Here is a 21,942-nt window from a genome sequence, read left to right on the forward strand (position 1 = left end):
GTTTCTCTTGGAGCAGTGAAGGTTGAGAGGGAACCTGATAAAGGGCTATAAGATTATGAGGGGCAGAGATAGAGTGGACAGGAAGGCAATTTTTCCATGAGTAGAGGAATCAATATCCAGGGGCAGAGATTGAAGATAACACAGACATACAAAGCTAGAAACAGGGAGCAGCAGTAAGGATAGGGTTAGGGTTAGGGTTAAGTTCAGGGTAAGGCTTGGGGTTAGGGTTAGGGATTGGCCCTGTGAGTCTGCTCTGTCATTAAATACGATCATGGCTGATCCTCTCCCTCAATGCCAAGCTGGGATTGGTATTGTTAGATCATTGATGATCTGTGCAGACTTGTTAAATGCTGTTCATGGCATTGAGCTTCCGATTGAGAAAGAGAGAGAGACAGAAAACAGAGAACAGGAGAGAGAAAGAGCGTGTGTACATTGTGAGATTGAGTGAGAGAGGGTGAGGCATTTAGCTGCTTCCCCCGGACTCACTGTTCCAACGTCCTGGAATAACGCCTGCTGGAGAGCTCAGTCAGAGAGTGACCGGAGGGAGAGAGAGAGAGAGAGAGGGAGACAAAGAGAGCGGGGGCAATGAGAGATTGAGGGGATAAAGAGAGAATGATTGAGGAAATAGGTAGAAATATAAGTGAAGGAGAGGAATGAATGATAAGAGAGAGACATACGGAGAGAGACCAACCAACACAGAAGGTAAGGGAGCGAAACAGAGTATCAATCATACTTGGATAAAGCAAAGGATATAAGTGGCTATATAATTGGGAGAAGACAGAGTCAGAAATGGAAATATAAAAAGAGGGAGTAAGTCAATGAATGACAGGAATATATTCAAGCGAAAGCGGAGAAACGGAATATGGGAAAAGGGAGAGAGGAAGGAGGGAAGGAAGAAAGAGAGAGAGAGAGAAAGAGAGAGAGAGAGAAGAGGAAGTGTGAGGGGCTGACGTGGCTCTCTCTGCCTGATGACATTTACATACTGAGGAACACCCAGTCAGACTCTCACAGGCTGTAGCTTTATAAAGCAGAGCCCAGTGAAGGGAGAGTTTATCAGGAACCAGGCACAGGGACAGGAGCACACACCATGATTTCACACATCCAGCTGATCTGGCCCCTGGCATTCTGTGTCGCAGGTACAAATCTCTCTCCTTCCACCTAGATCTTTTGCTGCTCTCCATTTCACTCCAATTCCACTGAATTGTGATTGAAGGGAAAATGCTGAAACCAGAGGAATGCTCAGTGTCCCCGACAACCTCTCATTTGACCGGCTCTTTCTGTGACAGTTCTGATTTCACTGTGTTTCTCTCTGACCCCTCAGGTATCAGTGGGGACATCATCATGACTCAGTCTCCCCCGGTGCTGTCAGTGGGACTGGGCCAGACTGCAACTATCACCTGTAAATCCAGTCAGAGTGCCAGTGGTGATGTTGAGTGGTACCAGCAGCGGGAAGGACAGAAACCCTCTCTCCTGATCTACAATGCAGCAACACGATTCACAGGGGTCTCCAACAGATTCACCGGGACAGAAGTGTCCAGCACACACTTCACCCTGACAATCAGCAATGTTCAGAATGAGGATGTCGCTGATTATTACTGTCAGCAGAGTGAGAGCTGGCCTTGGCGCAGTGATGCAGAGTCATACAAAAATCTCAATACACATAGTCCCACCTCCTGTACTGACACATCCCACAGTTATGTTAAAATTAAACTGAATAAATTAAACCATATTGGGATTGTCACTATACCCTACACACTCCAGTCCCTGTGGTGTCCACTGTTCACTGAAGGCCTCAAGTTTCCCTCTTACACTCCATGGTCACATGGGAAGAACAGCTGCAAGATTTAACAAATAAAAAAATGTTCACAAACTGCTTGAGCCCTGCTAGACACAACGCAGAGCCAGAGAGATAGAGAGCATGATAGAGAGAGAGAGGGAAAAATGGAATGAGAAAAACAGAGAAAGAAGGCATGGGAGACAGAGACAGACAGAGAGAAGGTGAGAGTGAGTGAGAGACGGAGAGAGACAGGGAGAAGGTGAAAGTGACTGAGTGAACAACACAGAGAGACAGGGAGAGGGTGAGAGTGACGGAGGGAAGCAGAGAGCAGAGGTTTTTGTACAGCCTCTGCACTGGGAGCTCTCACTGTGGGTTACGTTCGGTAAAGGAACCAAGCTCAGACGAAGTAAGTAAATCTCTATCCTCCATTATTTACCCTGTCAATACTGAAACATAATTTCTAAAACACAAATGCTGAATTGTTGAAGGTGTTAGTGAGAAGCTGCAGTGAATGAAATAGTTGATTCAGGAGCACTATGTCTAACAGGGTGTCCAGCTGTATTTCTTTAGTCCCATTGCCCCTTTAAACAGCAAGATATAAGTCAGTCAGTTTTACTCACCGTGTGGAGGAGCTCTGTCCATTTGCAGCCTGTGGTCCCATTCCTGCAGCATGGAGTGAAATCAGTGAGTAGCCTCCTGTCAGTCTCAGTGTGACAGACACGGGCAGAGTTTGATGTGAGCTCTGGCTCCCTGTCCCAGTCTCTGATCTCACTGACCTCAGAAGAAGCAGCAGCAGCAGAAGCAGCAGCACAGTGAGACACCGAACTCCCACCTCCCCCAGCTTTAACTCTGCTCAATCACACAATCACAGAATTGTTACAGTGCACAAGGAGACCATTCTGCCCATCCTGTCTGGACAGGGTCTCTGAATGAACAATTCACTGAGTGTCATTCTCCTGTCTTCTCCCTGTCACCCTGCACATTTTTCCTTTTCAAATTACAGTCTCATTCCCTTTGGAATGTTTCAATTGAAGCTGCCTCCACCACACTCTCAGGCAATGCATTCCACATCTTAACAACTCACTGGCTGAAACTGTTTTTCTTCATCTCACTTTTGCTTCTTTTACTGATTACTTTCAATCTGTGGCCTCTTGCTCTCAATCCTTTCTGAACTGGGAGCATGTTCTCCCTATTTACTCTGTCTTGACGCCACCTGATGTTGAATTCTTCAAAAAACTTTCCTCTCAGCCTTCATTTCTCCAAGGAAGACAATCCAAACTTCTCCAATATATTTTCATAACTCATGTTCCACACCTCCGAACATTCCATGGGAATTTTTTTGACCCATCTTCAAAGTATTCATATCCTGCATGCATTATTCACCTTACCTATTCCCCGTAGTCCCATTTGCCTGCATTTTGGTCATTTCTTCCTCTATCTTTCCTATCCATGCACCTGTTCAAATGTCATCACTTCCTCTGGCAGCTCATTCAATACATGCACCACCCTTTATGTGAAAGAGATGCACCTCAGCTCACTTTTGAATCTCTCCCCTTTCATTTGAAACCTCTGCCTTCTAGTTTTGGACTCCCCAACCCCGTGGAAAAGACCTTGGCTACTCACCTTATCTATGCCCAGCATGATTTTATAAACCTCTAAAATGTCACCCTGTAGCCTCTGATCTTCCAAGGAAAACAGCTCAGGCCTAACCGGCCATTCTTTATAACTTAAACCATCCATCTTGTTTTCACTCTTTCCAGTTTAATGACATTTAGCCAATAGCAGGGTGACCAGAAATGTGGCCTGATCAATATCTTCGAGAGCTGTAACATAATGTCCCAACTCCTGTACTCAATGCTCTGACCAACGAAGGCAAGTGTACCAAATGCTTTCTTTACCACTCTGTCTCCATGTGATACCAGTTTCAAGGCACTATGTGCCTCCCTGCCTGACAAAACTCCCCATGTCCCCATAATTAACTGTTTTAGCCCTGGCCTGGTTTTTATACAAAAATGCAACACCTCATTATTATCTCAATACCTCATGTAAATGTGCTCTCAAATAGCCTTCGTCACAGCCCACTATGCCACCAATTTTGATGTCATCTGCAAACTCACAAACCATACCTCCTATATTTTCATTCAAACATTCAAATGATGAACAATGATGAACCCAGAACCAATCCTTTTGTCACACCGTTGTTCACAGACTTCCAGTCTGAACAATAACCTTCTACCACCACTCTCTGTCTCCAACCATTAAGCCAGTTTTGTATCAATTGGCTTGCTATCCCTGGATCCCATTTGATTTAACCTTACTAACCGGTTGTCTACGCAGTACCTGTCAAAGGCCTTGCTAAAGTCCATGTAGGCAATATCTACCACTCTGCCCTCAGCTATCTTCTTGGTCATGTCTTCAAAAGGCTCAATCAAATACGTGACACTCAATTTCCCATTTACAAAGCCTTGTGGACTCTCCTTAAACAATCCTTGTCTTTACTAATGCATGTAAATCCTGGCTTTCAAAATCCCCTCCAACAACTTACTCACCACTGACATCAGACTCACCAGTCTATAATTCCTTGCAGACCTTCTTAAATAATGGCACAACATTAACCACGCCCTAGTCTTCCAGCACATCACCTGTGGCTGTTGATGATACAAAAATCTCCGCAAAGGGTGTCACTGTCTCTTCCCAAGCTTCACATAAAGTACAGGGATTGACCTGATCAGGTCCTGGGGATTTGTCTACCTTTATGAGTGTAAAGAACTGGTAACTGCACCTCTTCTTCTGTAACGAGGACTCTTTTCAAGACAGCAACATTCATTTCCTTCCTTCACTTCACTGCCTTTATTAGTGGTAAATATTGAGGCAAAACATTAGTTTTGTGACTCATTCATATTCTGTTTGAAAAAAAATTGAAAAATTTGAAGTGTGAGATATTTAGAGGTTATCCATGGAATATGATCCATGATCATGACTTTACTCTGGATTGTCCTTTGTCCTTTTCCACTGTCACCCTAAACCTTGTGATACAATGATCAGTCTTCCCTACCCTAAATGTCCTCTCACTGACACTTGATCTACTTGGGCCTCCTCATTCCCAAGATCCTGGTTTGGAGAGCTTTGTTTCTCATTGGAATGGGAACACACCGCTGGAGAAAATTCACCTGAACACACTCGCATAACTCTGGCCCCTCTTTGCCCTTCACACTACTACTATCCCAGTGTGAATTCCTTGCAGATTCCCCTCTGCATCCTTCCCACTAGTCGGTGAACTACAGACTGCACTGAACAATCTGATTGCACCTTTTATTATTCCTTATCTTGAACCAAATCTCTTCTGTCCTTGAGCCCTCTGGGACAGCCTCTTTCTCCAACTCTGCACCGATCTTCTTAACCAATCCCACATCTCTCACTCTTTCCGCCCTTTCCTATCTTTCATGAACACCTTGTAGCCAGGAATATTTAACACTCAGTCCGGTCCTTATTTGAGCCTCATCTGTTAGAGCAACAACATCAGATTTCTGCTTGACAATCAGTGTCTATAACTCCCCAATCTTATTCGCCACACTCCGTGCAGTCCCATACATGCACAGTCAGCAGGGTTTAGAAATTATTATTCTCTCCCTCACTCTGAAACTGCCTATTAAGTTATTATTCCTTACTCTGGTGTATCTATCTCTTCCAGGATTCTGTGTCCCTTTGATATTCTCTCCTGGCTCCCACAACCCTTCCATGACAGCTTAAACCCTCTCCAACAGCACTAGCAATCATCCCAAAAGAAACTCAGTTCCAACTGTGTTCGGGAGCAACCTATTTGGTCGATAGAGGTCACATCTCTCCGAGAGTCATTCCCAAAATGCCAAGAATCTAAAGCCTTCCCTCATGGACCATATTTCCAGCCTCACATACACCTGTCTTATCCTCCTGTTCCAATTCTCACTTACGTGGGGCACTTGGAGTAATCCAGAGATTTCTGTTTTTGAGCTCCTGCTACAAATTTCCTACCAAAGCTCTGATTGCAGGACCACATCCCTTTTCTCCCTCTGTCACTGGGATCGATGTGGACCACGACTGCTGCCTGTTCCCCCTCTCCCCTCAGTGTGCTCTGCAGCTGCTCAATGACAACGTTGACCCTGTCACCAGGGAGACAACAGACCATCCTGGATTCCCATCTGCAGCTGCACAAATACCTATCGATTGCCCTCGTTGTCGAATCTCCTCTCACTATCGTTCTTCCAGTCTTCCTTGTGCAGTCACTGTACAGCTGTGGCCGCCCGTGGTGCCAGGGACTTGGTTCTGGCTGCACTCCCCAGATGAACCATCATTCTCATCAGGATGCCAAACTCCTGGTTGGAGAGTGGGATGCAGTCAGGGGATTCCTGTACTAGCTGCTTTGTCCTTTTGGATGGTCTGCTGCTCCCTCATTCCCTCTCTCCCTGCATACTCTGAAGCTGCAGAGTGACCACATCTAGAAACGTGCTCTCCACGGAGCTCTCAGCCTCACAGACTCTCCGCACTGACACCAGCTGCTGCTCAAGCTCCGAAACCCGGAGCTCCAACTGCTGTCACTGACCACACTTCCTACGCTCATGGTATTCCATAGTCTGGGAAACACCCTGAAGTTCCCAAATGGAACTGGATGCACACTCTTTCCACTCTTTGGTTATCACTTGGCAAAGTTCTGATTACAAACAGCTACAGCAGGGCTCACAGTCCAGTGCTTTTAGGGTTCTGGGGTTTTGCAGAGTCTCTTCAAAAGACCAAAGGACCTTATGATATTGCAGCAGAATTAGACCATTCACCTCATTAAGTCTGCTGTGCCATTTGGTTATGGCTGAGGTTTTTCTCACAACCATTCTTCCATTATGTTTGATTGCCTTTCCAATCAAGAGCCTATCAATATCTGTCTGAAATACACTCAATGATTTCGCCTCCACAGCAATGATTTCCACAGATTAACCACCCTCTGGCAGAAGAAATTCCTCATCACAGTCGTAGTGGGTTATCCCTTAACTCTGCGACTGTTCCTTCTGATCTGATTTTCTCTTCCTTGTGGAAAATTCTTCTCCACGTCCACTCTATCCAGGCCTCTTAGTATACTGTAAGTTTCAATGTGATCCTCCCATGTCCTTCTGAACTCCATGAAGTACACATCCAGATTCCTCAACCGCTCCTCATCAGATCAGTCTGTCATCCCGAGGGTCATTCTTATAAACCTCCTCTGGATTTCCCCCAATACAAGCACATCCCTCCTTAGATACAGGTCCCAAAACTGTTCACAATGTTCCAAATGTATTCTGACCGGAGTCTCACACAGCCTCAGCAGGACATGCCTGATCTTACATTCTAACTCAGGTGAAATGAATGCTAACATTGCATTTGTCTTCCGAGTTGCCAACTGAAGCTACATGTTAACCTTCAGAGAATCCTTGAAGAGGACTCCTAAGTCCCTTTGTGTTTCAGAATCCCAAATTTCCCCATTTAGAAAGCAGTTTAAGCCTCTATTCTTCCCATCAAAGTGCATAACCTCATACTTTCCCACTTTGTATTCCATCAGCCACTTTTTAGCCCACTCTCTGAGCCTTTCCAAGTCCTTCTGCAGCCTCCCTGCTTCCTCAACTCTGCCTGTCCCTCCCCTCATCTTTGTGTCATCAGCAAATTTACCAACAATGCCCTCAGTTCCTTTTCCCAGATCGTTAATATATAATTAATTGTTACATGAAGAACTGAGGTTCCAACACTGCCCCTGCTGAACTGCACGAGATCATGTGCAAAACATCAATTTATTCCCACTCTCTATCCATGTCAGTACCGGGTTCCAAACCCCATGGGCTCTTATGTTATTTAGCAACCTCCTGTGCTGAAACTGGTGAAAGGCTTTCTGGAAATCCAAATAGATCATGTCCATTGGCTCTCCTTTGTCTAACTTCTCATTAGCTCCTCTTACTACATCTAATTCCAGCTCCTCCCTCTTGAACTGCAGGGTGAATTCGAACACATTATGGTCACTGCCCCCTCAGGGTTCATTCACCTTCAGCTCCCCAATCAGGGCTGTCTCATTATACATCACCGAATCCGGAATTACCTGTTTCCTAGGTTCTCAACCACAAACTGTTCCAAAAACAGCCTCTTGCAGACATTCCATGAATTCCTTTCCTTGAGATCCATTCCCAACCTGACTTTCCCAGTCCATCTGCATATTGCAGTCCCCTTGATTATTGTAATAATCCCTTTCTCACTTGCCTTTTCTGTCTCCTGATTTATTTTCTGATTCACATCCCGACTACTGCGAGGAAGTTTGTACATAACTCCCATCAGGCTCTTTGTTCCTTTGTGGTTTCTTAAGTTGACTCACACAAATTCTATGCATTCCAACTTTCTCTTTCCTCTTTCTGTCGATGTAATTTCAATTCTAATTGATAGAGTAAACCCGATCCCCAACACCCCTACCTGCCAATCTACAGATCATTATAAACACAGCTACATAGAAAATAGGTGCAGGAATAGGCCATTTAGCCCTTAGAGCGTGTATCACCGTTCAATATGACCATGACTAAATATGCAATCTCAGTATCCCATTCCCACTCTCCCCCATATCCCTTGATCTTTTTAGCTGCAAGTGCCACATTCCATTTGAATATATCGAACAAACTGGCTCCACCAGTTTTCTGTGGCAGAGAATTCCACAGGTTCAGAACGTCTGAATAACTTAACCCTTATTCGTGATCTTTGACCCTGAGTTTTGGATTTCCCTAATATTGGGAACATTCTTCCAGCATCAAGCCTGTCAAATCCCATCAGGATTTTACATGTTTCTATGAGATCCCCCTCATTCTTCTAAATTCCAGTGAGGACAAGCCAAGTTGATCCAGTCTTTCCTCATATGTTAGTCCTGCCATCCCGGGAATCAGTCTGGTGAACCTTGGCTGCACTTCCTCAATAGCAAGAATGTCCTTCCTTAGACTAGGAGACCAAAACTGCACACAATACTTGGGTGAGGCCTCACCAAAGCCCTGTATAAATCTGCAAGACATCCTTACTCCAATACACATATCCTCTCACTGTGAAGGCCAACATGCCATTAGCTTTCCTCACTGCCTGCTGCACCTGCATGCCCCCTTTCAGTGACTGTTGCACCATGACACCCAGCTCTCATTGCACCTCACCTTTTCCTAAACTTCCACCATTCACTAATAATCTGACTTCCTGTTTTACCACCAAAGTGGATAATCTCACATTTACCCAAATTATATTGCATTTTAGAAGTATTTATCCACTCAGCAAGCCTGTCCAAGTCACCCTGCAGCCTCTTAGCAGCCTCCTCACAGCACACATTGCCACCCAGCTGAGTGTCATCTGCAAGTTTGTAGGGATTGCATTCAATTCCTTTGTCCAAATCATTTATGTATATTGTGAACAGCTGGGGTCGCCGCACTGAACCCTGCGGTAACCCACTCATCACTGCCTGCCACTCTGAGAAGGACCCATTTATTCCAACTCTCTGCTTTCTATCTGCCAACGAGTTCTCTCTTCATGTAAATACATTACCTCCAATACCATGAGGTTTTATGTAACTCACTAATCTCTTGTATGGAACATGGTCAAAAGCTTTTTGAAAGTCCAGAACACAACATCCACTGGGTCCTAAGGGAGGACTATTCAATCCGAAAAGCTAACTTCAGTTTCTCTCCACAGATGCTGCCAGACCTGCTGAACTTTTTCATCATTTTTTGTGTTTGTTGTCCACTGATTCAGTCTTGACCACTCTCAACTGATCACATCCTCAAAACCTTCCAGAAGATGTGTCAGGCCTGATTTCCCTTGAGTAAATCCATGCTGACTTGGACCGATCCTGTCACTGCTTTCCAAATGCTCGGTTATTGTATCTTTAATAACTGGCTCCAGTGTTTTCCTCATGTATAATTCCTCATTTTCACTCTCCCTCCTTTTATTAAAAAGTGGAGTTATATTGGATACTGGCCAGTCCATTGGAACTCTGTCAGAGTCTTCAGAATGCTGGAAAATGTTCACTAATATGTCTACAATTTATACACCCACTTTCTTAAGGACTCTGAGTTGCAGAGCATCAGACCCTGGGGAATTACAAATTTTGATACCGTCAGTCTCCACAATACCACATCCCAACTTATAGGGATTATCTTCAGTTCCTCCTTCACACTTGACCCTCTATCCCCTGGCATTTCCTTTCAATAAGATGTGCATCCTTGGATATTCAGTTCCCAGCCCTGATCCCCTTGCAGCCATGTCCCTGCACTACAGAGTCATTTGCCTTGTTTCATATACTCGATGCATCGAAGTACAACACCCTCAGTCATGCACTGACTGCCTCCTTCTCAAAGGTATCTCTGTCAGAAATCACAGAAACTCTACAGTGTTGATACAGACCATTCAGCCCAGTCTGACCCTCCAAAAAGTATCCCATCAACCCTACAATTTCCATAGATAATCCTGCTAACCGACACATCTTTGTGACAATGGAAGGAAACCCAAGTAGACACGGGGAGAATGTGTAAACTCCACACAGACAGTCAGTTGGAATTGAGTCTGTGTCTCAGGAGCTGTGAGACAGCAGTGCTAACCACTGATCCACCATTCCACCCTGCTCGGCATCAAGTTCAATTCCTGATCCTTTCCATACTCTCCATCCTATTACATGGTCTGGATGCTTTCATAAATTCTCATGAGCCCCTATCTTCCTTATTTACCTTGGATTGTGTGGTACCACTTTGTCTACTTTATTCCTAATGGTTCGTGTGTTAAAAGACAAAGCTTTTACGTTTGTTCTTTTGTTGAGCTTCCCTGCACTTTTATGTTTCCTTCGTATAATATGACATCCACAATATTCGATCCTTTCCTTTTATTTTCTGGTAACAATCAATCCCATCACTAGCCAGTAATCTGACATTCTCCTTTGCCATCCATTTTCTCATTTTCCATCCAACTAAGCCAGTTATTTTCGCTTTGAATCATATTCAGACTGATATTTATCCCTGAACAAACATCACTCAAAATGTTCCTTGGTTCATTGTTGCCTGTGAGATCTTGCTGTGCATAATCTGGCTTCCGCATTTCCTAAATGACAACAGTAACCACATTTCAAACAAGTCTCACACTGTCTGCAAATGTCTTGGGGACAGCATGAATCTTTCTTTTCTTTGGATGAACGGGGAGTCTTTCAGATGTGAAAGATGCCGTTCCAATATTGCACAGGCTTCCTCCTGAACTACAGTTTCTGCTTTGTCCCTCTCTTTTGTTAAAATAGATGGAAAGTTTTCTTGAGGAACCATTGCTCCATCTTCCACTTCCGCACAAGTTCCCTTCCTGCTCTCGAATGGGCCTCATACATTCCTTCATTCTCTTCTTGTTCTTTCTGTGATTATAAACATCACTGGGATTTCCCTGACTTCATTTGCACATATTTCATCCTGTCAGCTCTTTGCTTTCCTCAGGTCCTGGTTAATTTCACCCAGCATTTTGTCTTTCAGCAAAGTTTTACCAAGTCACTGCCCAGTTTAGTAAAATGGTTTGTTCCCAAATGAAAACTTTTACACTTGCCCCATGGTTCTCCATTTCCATCCCTCCTCTAAATCCCACTGAGTTCTGATCACTGTCACTGAAATGCTCCCCCATTGAGAGCCCTTCCAGCTGCTCACATTCATTCCTTAAACGATGGTCTAACACTGTCCATTCTCTTTTCACCATCACCTTCTCAGGGGCAATTAGGGATGGACAATAATGGCCAGTGACACCCACATCCCAAGAAGCAATTTGAACAATGCCTGTTCTTTTATGGGGTTTGATAGGGGTTGGATACAAATGTTCAAAATGGATTGTTTTGCCAGTTCATGTCCAGAGAGTTGAAATCCCTTTGAATGGCAGAGATTAAAATTCTGTCTCTTGTCTTTCAGGCCGTGACAACTCTCAGCCAAAGCTGACCCTGCTGCCCCCTTCCCCGGAGCAGATAGATGCCAAGGGCACTGCCACCCTGGTGTGCCTTGCCAATCACCTCTATCCCGATGAGCTGGAGGTGCAGTGGAAGAAGGACGGTGCAGTCATTTCGGACGGGGTTCAGACCAGCAACTACCTGCGAGCTTCGGACAGCACCTACAGTGTCAGCAGCCTGCTGACCCTCTCTGGGTCTGACTGGGAGTCCAACGCTCGCTTCTCCTGTGCCCTCACCCACGTGACCCTCCCCTCTCCCCTCAGCAAGAGCATCAGGAGATCAGAATGTGTGTAGAGTATTGGAGACAGTCCACAGAGGAGACACAACTTTAAACAGAACTGGGCTGAGCTGGCAGGGCAAAGATCATTGTCAGCACTGAATTTCAATTCTCTTCCTTCTTGGAACTGGCTCAGAGACACTTCTAAGTTTCCGCGGTTAAGGCAGGTCATTGGGACAGTGTAAAGGAGATTTAATTTGTATCTAATCCCGGACTACTCCTGTTCTGGGAGTGTTTGTTGGGGACAGCATTGACTTGTGATGTCAAGTAAAACTCCTCGATACTGAAGACTGTCAGCTCCACAAAATCAATGTGAACCTCAGAAGTCTCTGCTGCAGTAAACCAGATCTCCTTCCTGCTCAGCCGCCAGTTCCAATTTAAGGTTCCTTCACTGCTTAAAATGACAGGATTCTCTTTTTTTTGAGAAAATCTCCAGAAGTGTTTTCCTCAAGCTCCATTGTGGCTGTGAATTTGTGCAGCTTCCTCTGTCTGGGCTGTTAATTGCAGTCTGTTTTCTGTCAATGTCAATCTGGAAAAGGGAATAAAGATGAAGAAGATACAGTCTCTGTCTCTGAGTGCTTTGTATATAAACTGCTCCAGCCTCAGTTGATTGGCTACGCTTTAGCAAATGGTTGTCATGGTTGGCTGCTTGGATGGTCAATCAATTACACATCAGCTAAAGACTGGATTTGAGCCAATCTTCAATCATTTTCAAGAGATCCCTTCGATCTGGAATCTGTCAAGTTCACAAGATTCTAAATAGAACAGAAACTAAAATCTGCTGGGACCCAATCATTCCAATCTGACGCATTCCCTCTTCACTCTGTTGTCCAGACCCAGCTGGTGGGATCGCACTTTGCCCACTTTGCTGCTGCTGAGTCACATTTCAAATGAGCTGAGGCCAATCACAGACACTGGAGGGTTCAGTCATTACATTCATTTCTCCCACCCTAGCCTGTTCCTCACAGTGACAGCTCAAAGCTGAACTGAGTGACAACTTAGCTCAGAAAGAGGATCAGTCAGAATCTTCCATCATACATGATTGTCTGTCGGTGTGTGTCCCTGAGTGTGGGTGTGACTGCTACCCAGTACTGTTTGTAGGTGTGTGTCTCTGAGTGTGGGTGTGACTGCTACCCAGTACTGTCTGCAGGTGTGTGTCCCTGAGTGTGGGTGTGCCTGCTACCCAGTACTGTCTGTAGGCGTGTGTCCCTGAGTGTGGGTGTGACTGCTACTCAGTACTGTCTGTCGGTGTGTGTCCCTGAGTGTGGGTGTGACTGCTCCCCAGTACTGTCTGTAGGTGTGCGTCTATGAGTGTGGGTGTGACTGCTACCCAGTACTGTCTGCAGGTGTGTGTCTCTGAGTGTGGGTGTGACTGCTACCCAGTACTGTCTGCAGATGTGTGTCCCTGAGTGTGGGTGTGACTGCTACCCAGTACTGTCTGTAGGTGTGCGTCTCTGAGTGTGGGTGTGACTGCTACCCAGTACTGTCTGTAGGTGTGTGTCTCTGAGTGTGGGTGTGACGGCTACCCAGTAATGTTTGTAGGTGTGTGTCTCTGAGTGTGGGTGTGACTGCTACCCAGTACTGTCTGTAGGTGTGTGTCTCTGAGTGTGGGTGCGACTGCTACCCAGTACTGTCTGTAGGTGTGTGTCCCTGAGTGTGGGTGTGACTGCTACCCAGTACTGTCTGCAGATGTGTGTCCCTGAGTGTGGGTGTGACTGCTACCCAGTACTGTCTGTAGGTGTGCGTCTCTGAGTGTGGGTGTGACTGCTACCCAGTACTGTCTGTAGGTGTGTGTCTCTGAGTGTGGGTGTGACTGCTACCCAGTAATGTTTGTAGGTGTGTGTCTCTGAGTGTGGGTGTGACTGCTACCCAGTACTGTCTGTAGGTGTGTGTCCCTGAGTGTGGGTGTGACTGCTACCCAGTACTGTCTGCAGATGTGTGTCCCTGAGTGTGGGTTTTACTGCTACCCAGTACTGTCTGTCGCTGTGTGTCTCTGAGTGTGGGTGTTACTGTTACCCGGTTAATGTCTGTGGATTTGTGTTTCAGCTTTCCTGCATTTCATAGAGTCTCAGAATCATAGAGATGGACAGCACGGGAACAGACCCTTCGGTCCAACTCGCCCATATCGACCAGATGTATGAAACTAATCGAGACCCATTTGCCAGCACTCGGCCCATATCCCTCCAAACCCTTCCTATTCATACACCTATCCAAATGTCCTTTAAATGTTGTAACTGTACCAACCTGCACCACTTCCTCTGGCAGCTCATTCCATACATGCACCACCCTCTGTTTGAAAAATTTGCCCCATAAGTCCCTTTCAAATCTTTCCCCTCTCACCCTAAACCTATGCCTCTAGTTCTGGACTCCCCCACACCAGGGAAAACACCTTGTCTTTTTACCCTATCCGTGGCGCTCATGGTTTTATAAACCTCTATAAGGTCACCCCTCAGCCTCCGACATTCCAGGGAAAACATCCCCAGCCTGTTCAGCCTCACCCCATCACTTAAAAAAAAAGCAACACTGGTCACATTCTTGTCAATCTTTTCTGACCCCTTTCAAGATTCACAACTTCTTTCCGATAGAAGGAAGACCAGATTTACACACAACATTCTAAATATGGCCAAACCAATGTCCTGTGCATCCACAACCTGACCTCCCAACACTTGTATTCAATTCTGACTGATAATGGAAAGCATACTAAATGCCTTATTCACTATCTTTTCAACCTGTGACTCTAATTTCAAGGAAATAAGAACCTGCACTCCAAAGTCTTTTTGTTCAGCAACACTCCCCAGTACCTTACCATTAAGGCACGGTGGCTCAGTGCCTCAGTGATTAACACTGCTGTCTCACAGTGCCAGAGCCCTGGTTCAGTTCCAGCCTCGGGTGACTGTCCGTGCGGAATTTGTACATTCTCCATGCGTCTGCGTGGGTTACCTCCCATAGTCCAAAGATGTGCAGTTTGGGAAATTAGACATGCTGAATTGTCAAATGTTCAGGCATAAATACGTTCGGTTCATTAGTCAGGATTAAGTGTAGAGGACCAGGATAGGGGAATGGATATGGATGGGTGACTCTTCAGAGGGTCGGTGTGGACTTGTTGGTCCAAATAGCCTGTTTCCATACTATAGTAATTCCATGATTAAGCATCTCAATCCTGGCCTGATTTGACTTTCCAAAATACAGCACCTCGCATTTATCTAAATTAAACTCCATCTGCCACTCATCGGTCCATTGTGCTCTGCGGTAACCTTCCTCACTGTCCACTACATCTCCAGTTTTGTGTCATCTGCAAACTTACTAACTGTACCTCCTATGTTCACATCTAAATCATTATGTCAATGACAGAAAGCAGTGGACCGTACACTGATCCTTGTGGCACACCACTGATCACAGGCCTCCAGTCTGAAAAGCAACCCTCCTCCATCACTCTCTGTCTTCTACCTTAAAGCTATTTCTATACGCAAATAGCTAGTTCTCTCTGTTTTTCCATGTGATCTAACCTTGCAAACCAATCCAGCACAAGGAAACTTGTTGAATGCCTCACTGAAGTCCATACAGATCACGTCCACTGCTCTGACATCATCAATCGTCTTTATGACTTCTTCAAAAAACTCAATCAGGTTAGTGAGTCATGATTTCCCAGGTACAAACCCAGGTTGACAATCCTGAATCAGTCCTTGTCTTTCCAAGGCCATGTAAATCCTGTCCCTCTGGACTCCCTCCAACCATTTGCCCACCAATTATGTCAGGCTCACCGGTTCCTGATTTTTCCTTACCACATTAGCTAAACTCCAGACTTCCAGCACCTCACCTGTGACTATCGATGATATAAATATTTCAGCAAGTGGCCCAGTAATCACTTCCCTAGCTTCCCACAGAGTTCTGGGGTGCACCTGATCAGGTCCCAGTGATTTATTTATTTTTATGCATTTTAAGACATACTGCACTTCCTCATCTGTAATTTGGACACTTTTCAAGATGTCACCATCTATTTCCCCAAATTCTATATCTGCTGTGTCTTTCTCCACAGTAAACACTGATACAAAGTACTTGTTTAGTATCTGCCCCATCTCCAGCAGTTCCACACATAGGCTGCCTTGCTGATCTTTGAGAGGCCCTATTCTGTTAATTATTACTCTTTTATCCTTAATGCATTTATAAAAACGCTTTGGATTCGCCTTAGCCCAATTAAGCAAAGCTATCCCATGTTCCCTTTTTGCCATCCTGATTTCCCTCTTATGGAGGAGGAGTTCGCAATTCTGGAAAGCGTGAAAATATTCAAGTCCTCTGAGCCGGATAGCATTTATCCAAGGATTCTCTGGAAAGCGAGGGAGGAGATTGCCGAGGCTTTGGCGTTGATCTTTATGTCATCATTGTCGACAGGAACAGTGCCAGAATACTGGAAGATCGCAAATGTAGTCCCCTTGTTCATGAAGGGGAGTAGAGACAACCCTAGTAATTAGAGACCAGTGAGCCTTACTTCGGTTGTGGGTAAAGTGTTGGAAAATATTAGAAGAGATAGGATTTATAATCATCTAGAAATGAATAAGTTGACTACAGATAGTGAACACGGTAGATTGGGCCTCACAAACCTTACTGAGTTCTTTGAGTAGGTGACCAAACAGGTGCATGAGGATAAAGTGGTTGATGTGGTGCATAGGCACTTCAGTAAGGCATTTGATAAGGTTCTCCACAAAATACCGAGGCATGGGATTAAGGGTAATTTAGCAGTTTGGATCAGAAGTTGGCTAGCTGAAAGAAGACAGACCGTGGTTTTTGATAGATAATGTTCATCCTGGAGTTCAGTTACTAGCGGTGTACTGCAAGCATCTCTTTTGGGGCCACTGCTGTTTGCCATTTGTATAAATGACCTGAATGAGGGCATCGAAAGAAGGGTCAGTAAATTTGCAGATGACACTGAGGTTTGTGGAGTTGTGGATAGTGCTGAAGGATATTACAGCCTACACAGGGCCATGGATAAGCTGCAGAGCTGGGCTGAGAGGTGAAAAATGCAGGGATAATGCTGAAAAGTGTGAAATAATTCATTTTAGAAGGAGCAATAGGAATAAAGAGCACTGTGGTAATGGTAAGATACTTAGTCGTGGAAATGAGCAGAGAGATCTCGGTATTCATGTACACAGATCCTTGAAAGTTACCACCCAGTTTGATAGGGTGGTTCAGAAGGCTTATGGTGGGTTCGCTTTTATTGATAGAGAGACTGGATTTAGGAGTCATGAGGTCATGCTGCAGCTGTACAAAACTCTGGTGTGGCCACTATTGGAGTATTGCATACAGTTGTGGTCACCGCATTAATAAAACGTGTGGGAACTTAGGCGTTCAGAGGAAATATACGAGGATGTTGCCTGGCATGGAGGGAAGGCCTTATGAGGAAAGGATGAGGGACTTCTGGCTGGTTTTGTTAGAGAGAAGAAGGTTGAGAGTTGTCTTAATTGAGACGTACTAAGATAATCACAAGGTTAGATAGGGTGGACAGTGAGAGCCTTTTTCCTCAGATGCTGAGGGTACATAGGTTTAAATTGAGGGGTGATAGATAGAGGAGAGATGTCAGAAGTAGTTTCTTTACTCAGAGACTAAGAGGGGCATGGAAGGCACAGCCTGCAACAGTAGCAGACTCGCCAACATTAAGGGCATTGAATTGGTCTCAGGATAAACATATGGACGAAAGTGGAATAGTGTAGGATAGATGGGCTTCAGGTTGGTTCCATAGGACAGTGCAACATCGAGGGTTAAAGGGCCTGGACTGCGCTGTCATGGTCTATGTTCTATGTTTGAGATCTGACAATGCTCACCACCGCCCTCCCCAGGACAATTAGGGAAGGACAATAAACAGCAGAAAAATCAAAGCTTGCCCCATCCCAGAGCCATTCCTGAAGAAGGGCTCATGCCCGAAACGTCGATTCTCCTGTTCCTTGGATGCTGCCTGACCTGCTGCGCTTTTCCAGCAACGCATTTTCAGCTCTGATCTAAAGCACCTGCAGTCCTCACTTTCTCCATCCCAGGATAAATCAAAATAAATGGCGTACAATTCAAATGATTAAACTGGCGAAGCTTAAATCCATGTCTTTGAAAGACTGGAGCCTCGGCCATGACTTGGGTGAACCTGCATTTTCCAAATTGCAAGGTGGAGTCCCCTATGGATCAGACACAAAATGAATGACACAAAGAACGAACAAACGGCGACCAAAGTGTGTCACCAAACTGCAATAAACAGCAATTTGTCAGGAAGAACTCAAGAGAAAGCCATTAGTGGGTGTAAGAGGGTAAGACAGACAAGTGTCAGATGTCATTGAATGCAACATAAATGCACTAAAGCTGTTGGGATAGAGCAGGGCAATGAGATTAATTTCATTTTTGCATTAAGAGCTTTCCTGGTTGTAAGGACTCGGAACGTTAAAGGATGAAGTGTAGTTCATATTGTAAACAATGTACTGCAGTGGGCAAAAAAGAACGTTGAGCAACATAAATGCTTGAAATTGGGAAAGAAAATCGGAAACAATGAAATGGGAAAGGCCAATGGGATTTTGGAATGAATATTGAAAATGAGGAGATGGAGGGAGAGTGGCCAGGACAGCTGTAATGAAGAATGGTTGCGTCACATCTGGGATATGGTGTACAATTATGGGCTTCTATGAGGTGCAATGCAGAATGGGACAGGGTTAGGGGATGTAGGTTACAAGGAAACACCAGAACAGGATCTCGAGGGGGGAGGGAGAGTATTCTGATATTCAAAACATCTTAATGAAATTGACAGAGTAAATGTAGATTTACCGTCATTGCCGGCAAACAGAAAGGCAGGTACAGGAAGGGTATCAGGAAAAATATTTTGATGCAGAGATTGGAATTTAGTAGGTGCTGGTAAATTAGGTCCTCCATTCAAAATGGGACAGAATTACTTCTTGGAATTTGATCAGGTCTGAAGCAAAAAAGCAAATTAGGATCAAATACTCATTTGAGAATATTGAACTGGCCTGAAAAATGCCCGGTTTTTGGAAGCTTTTCATTTTGCCCTCATCAGGACAATTGTAAAAGAACCAATCAAAGGGGAAAAACATGACATTGATATTGTATATGAGGAAAGTGCTGACAGGCTGAGGTGTTATCACTATGAACATATCAGTTTAAATATTGTTTCCCTTTGCTGTGGCATTTCTTTTAAATTGTCCTGATGCGTGCAAGGCAAAAGCTTCAACAAAATGTTTTGTTTTTTGCAACATTCATATTAGGATCAGTTTGGAGGGAAAGAATGAAGATGGAAATATATTAAGTTAACAATGAAAATTGGTCTAAATTCAGCAGAGACCAGGATAGCTTCAGCTTGAACTTAATACAGGAATTACCAGGTGAAATTTGACCACTGGAATGATTTAACCACCTTCCACCAGTTTGATTGTTTGAATTGCTCATCAGTTATGTTGATGACTCATGGGATGGGGAGGACATTGATATGTCTGCTGTTTATTGCACTTCCCTAACTATCCAGGAGAGGGCGATGGTGAGCCATGAGTTTCTCGAAGAGGATCTGACAGTGGGACAAGATCATGTGCTGGGCCTGAGTACAGCTGTCCCTCAGGAGAATGAGGTGTCTCACAAGGAAAAACCTGGGTGTGGTGGAAAGGCCCAGGCAGACCAGCTAGGCTGCAGAGGGACAGAACCAGGTTTGACGAATGAGCTGAGGTCCTTCCGAGCTGAGTTGCAGACTCAGGCTTTCAGGGCCGCACAGCTTACACTGTTACTGACCATAGCTCCATGATTGATGAGGCCTGCCCCAGGAGAACATCCACAGAAAACTCCCTCCTGTGTGTCTGATGTGTCTGTGTGTCTCTTAGACGTGACTGAGCAGACAGCAAGGGTTTCAGCAGCAACAAAGGTGTTACTCTAGTGCCCCTCCCACTTTCACACATTGACTTACAAACTCTTCTGGGGAAAGGGCTCAGCACCTGCCAATGCCTGCTTCAATGTGTCCTACACCCCACCTCAAGATAACAGACCCCACTGCAACCGTCCCCACTACCTGTTCATCATCTCTCTCCTTAAGGCACTATCTCTGCCTGGTCTCAGTGGGAAGCACTCTTCCCTCAGACTCACAATGTAGCAGACTGGGTGGATGAGCCATTGCAAAATGCAGGGTTACAGGGATAATGTCGTGGTTTGGATCTGGGTGGGATGCTCTTCGGAGGATTGGTGTGAACTCACTGGGGTGAATGGCCTGCTTCGACATTGTACAGATTCCATCATTACATGATTCTATCACTGAAGCAAAATAATCATGCAGAAGGAGTGCCATACTGTCAGAGGGTCAGTACTGAGGGACTGCCACACTGTCAGAGGGACAGTGCTGAGGGAGTGCCACACTATTGGAGGGTCAGTACTGAGGGAATGTTGCACTAATGGTGTATCATTACTGAGGGATTGCTGCACTGTCAGAGCATGAGTACTGAGGGAGTGCTGCACTGTCAGAGGGTTCGTACTGAGGGAATGCCGCACTATCAGAAAGTCAATATTGTGGGAGTGCTGAACTGTCAGATAGTTCATGCTGAGGGAGTGCTGCACTGCTGGCGTATCAATACTGAGGGAGTGCAACACTGTCAGAGGTTCAGTGCTCAGGGACCATCTTTCAGATGGGATGATCTGATGTCTGCCCTCTCAGGGGGCAGTAGAAGATGCAATGAAACTATTAGAAGAGCAGAGCAGATCCCATGGTCCTAGTCAATATTTTAAAAATATACCTTTTAAAAAATATCTGGATGAGCACCTGAAATATTTGAACATTCAATGCTTTGGGCCCAGTTCTTGAAAGTGGATGGAGAGTAGATTTAGTTTTGCCTTGGTGGGACAGACATGATCGAATGAGGGACGTCTTCTACACTGTATGATTCTCTGATTCTGTGAAACCTCTGGCTGATGACCACATACTGTCCTCCCTTAGCTGATGAGTCAGTCTCTCCTCCATGTTGAACAGCACTTGGAGGAAGCTCTTAGGGTGGTGAGGGTACAGAATGTACTCTGGGTGGGGGACTTCAATGTCCACAATCAAAAAGGAATTGTAAAAACATCGGGTTTGTGGGTATTGGATAAAAATATTCCAAATGGTACTTTTGCCAGTCCAACGCTCACTTCTCCTGTGCCCTCACCCACGTGACCCTCCCCTCTCCCCTCAGCAAGAACATCAGTAGATCAGAATGTGTGCAGAGTGTTTGAGACAGTCCACAGAGGAGACACAACTTTAAATAGAACAGGGCTGAGCTGGCAGGACAAAGATCATTGTCAGAACTGAATTTCAACTCTCTTCCTTCTTGAGGCTGGGCTCTGGGAGACTCTGAGGTTCAGAGGTAAAGGCAGGTTACTGTGACAGAGTAGAGAGAGCTTCACTCTCTTCCCAACCAGTGCTGTCCCTGTCCTGGGAGTGTTTGACAAGGACAGTGTGGAGACAGCTTTTTTCTGTTTCTTATCCTGTCCCTGTCCTGGGTGTCTTTGGTGGGAACAGTATGGAAAGAGCTTTACTCTGGATCTAACCCTATTCTGTCCCTGTCAAGGAGACTGCTTGTTGGGGACAGTGCTGACTTGTAGTAACAAGCATAAACTGTCAGTTGTACAAAAACAATGTGAACCTCAGAAGTCTCTGCCTCAGTCAACCAGATCTCCTTCCTGCTCAGCCGCTAGTTCCACCTTAAGGTTTTGTCATTGTTTAAAGGGACAGGATTCTCAGGTTATTGAGAAAATCCACACAAATGTTTTCCTCAAGCTCCAATGTGGCTATGAATTTGTGCAGCTTCCTCTGTCTGGGCTGTTAATTGTAGTCTGCTTTCTGTCAATGGTCAATCTGGAAAAAGGAATAAAGATGAAGAAGATTCAGTCTCTGTCTCGTGCGTGCTTTGGAAATGGCCCGAGTTG

General features: G+C 45.1%; 1 protein-coding gene across 1 annotated transcript; it reads left to right on the forward strand.

Moving 5' to 3' along the window:
• Positions 1–1,218: 1,218 nt before the first annotated feature.
• LOC140479343 (immunoglobulin kappa light chain-like) lies at positions 1,219–19,801 on the forward strand. The gene is made up of 4 exons (XM_072573253.1): positions 1,219–1,621; positions 2,151–2,183; positions 11,713–11,831; positions 19,532–19,801. The coding sequence occupies exons 1-4, from the start codon at positions 1,219–1,221 to the stop codon at positions 19,799–19,801; spliced, it is 825 nt and encodes a 274-aa protein (XP_072429354.1).
• Positions 19,802–21,942: the final 2,141 nt, after the last annotated feature.

The sequence above is a fragment of the Chiloscyllium punctatum genome, chromosome 7 (assembly GCF_047496795.1).
Source record: "Chiloscyllium punctatum isolate Juve2018m chromosome 7, sChiPun1.3, whole genome shotgun sequence".
NCBI lineage: Eukaryota > Metazoa > Chordata > Chondrichthyes > Orectolobiformes > Hemiscylliidae > Chiloscyllium > Chiloscyllium punctatum.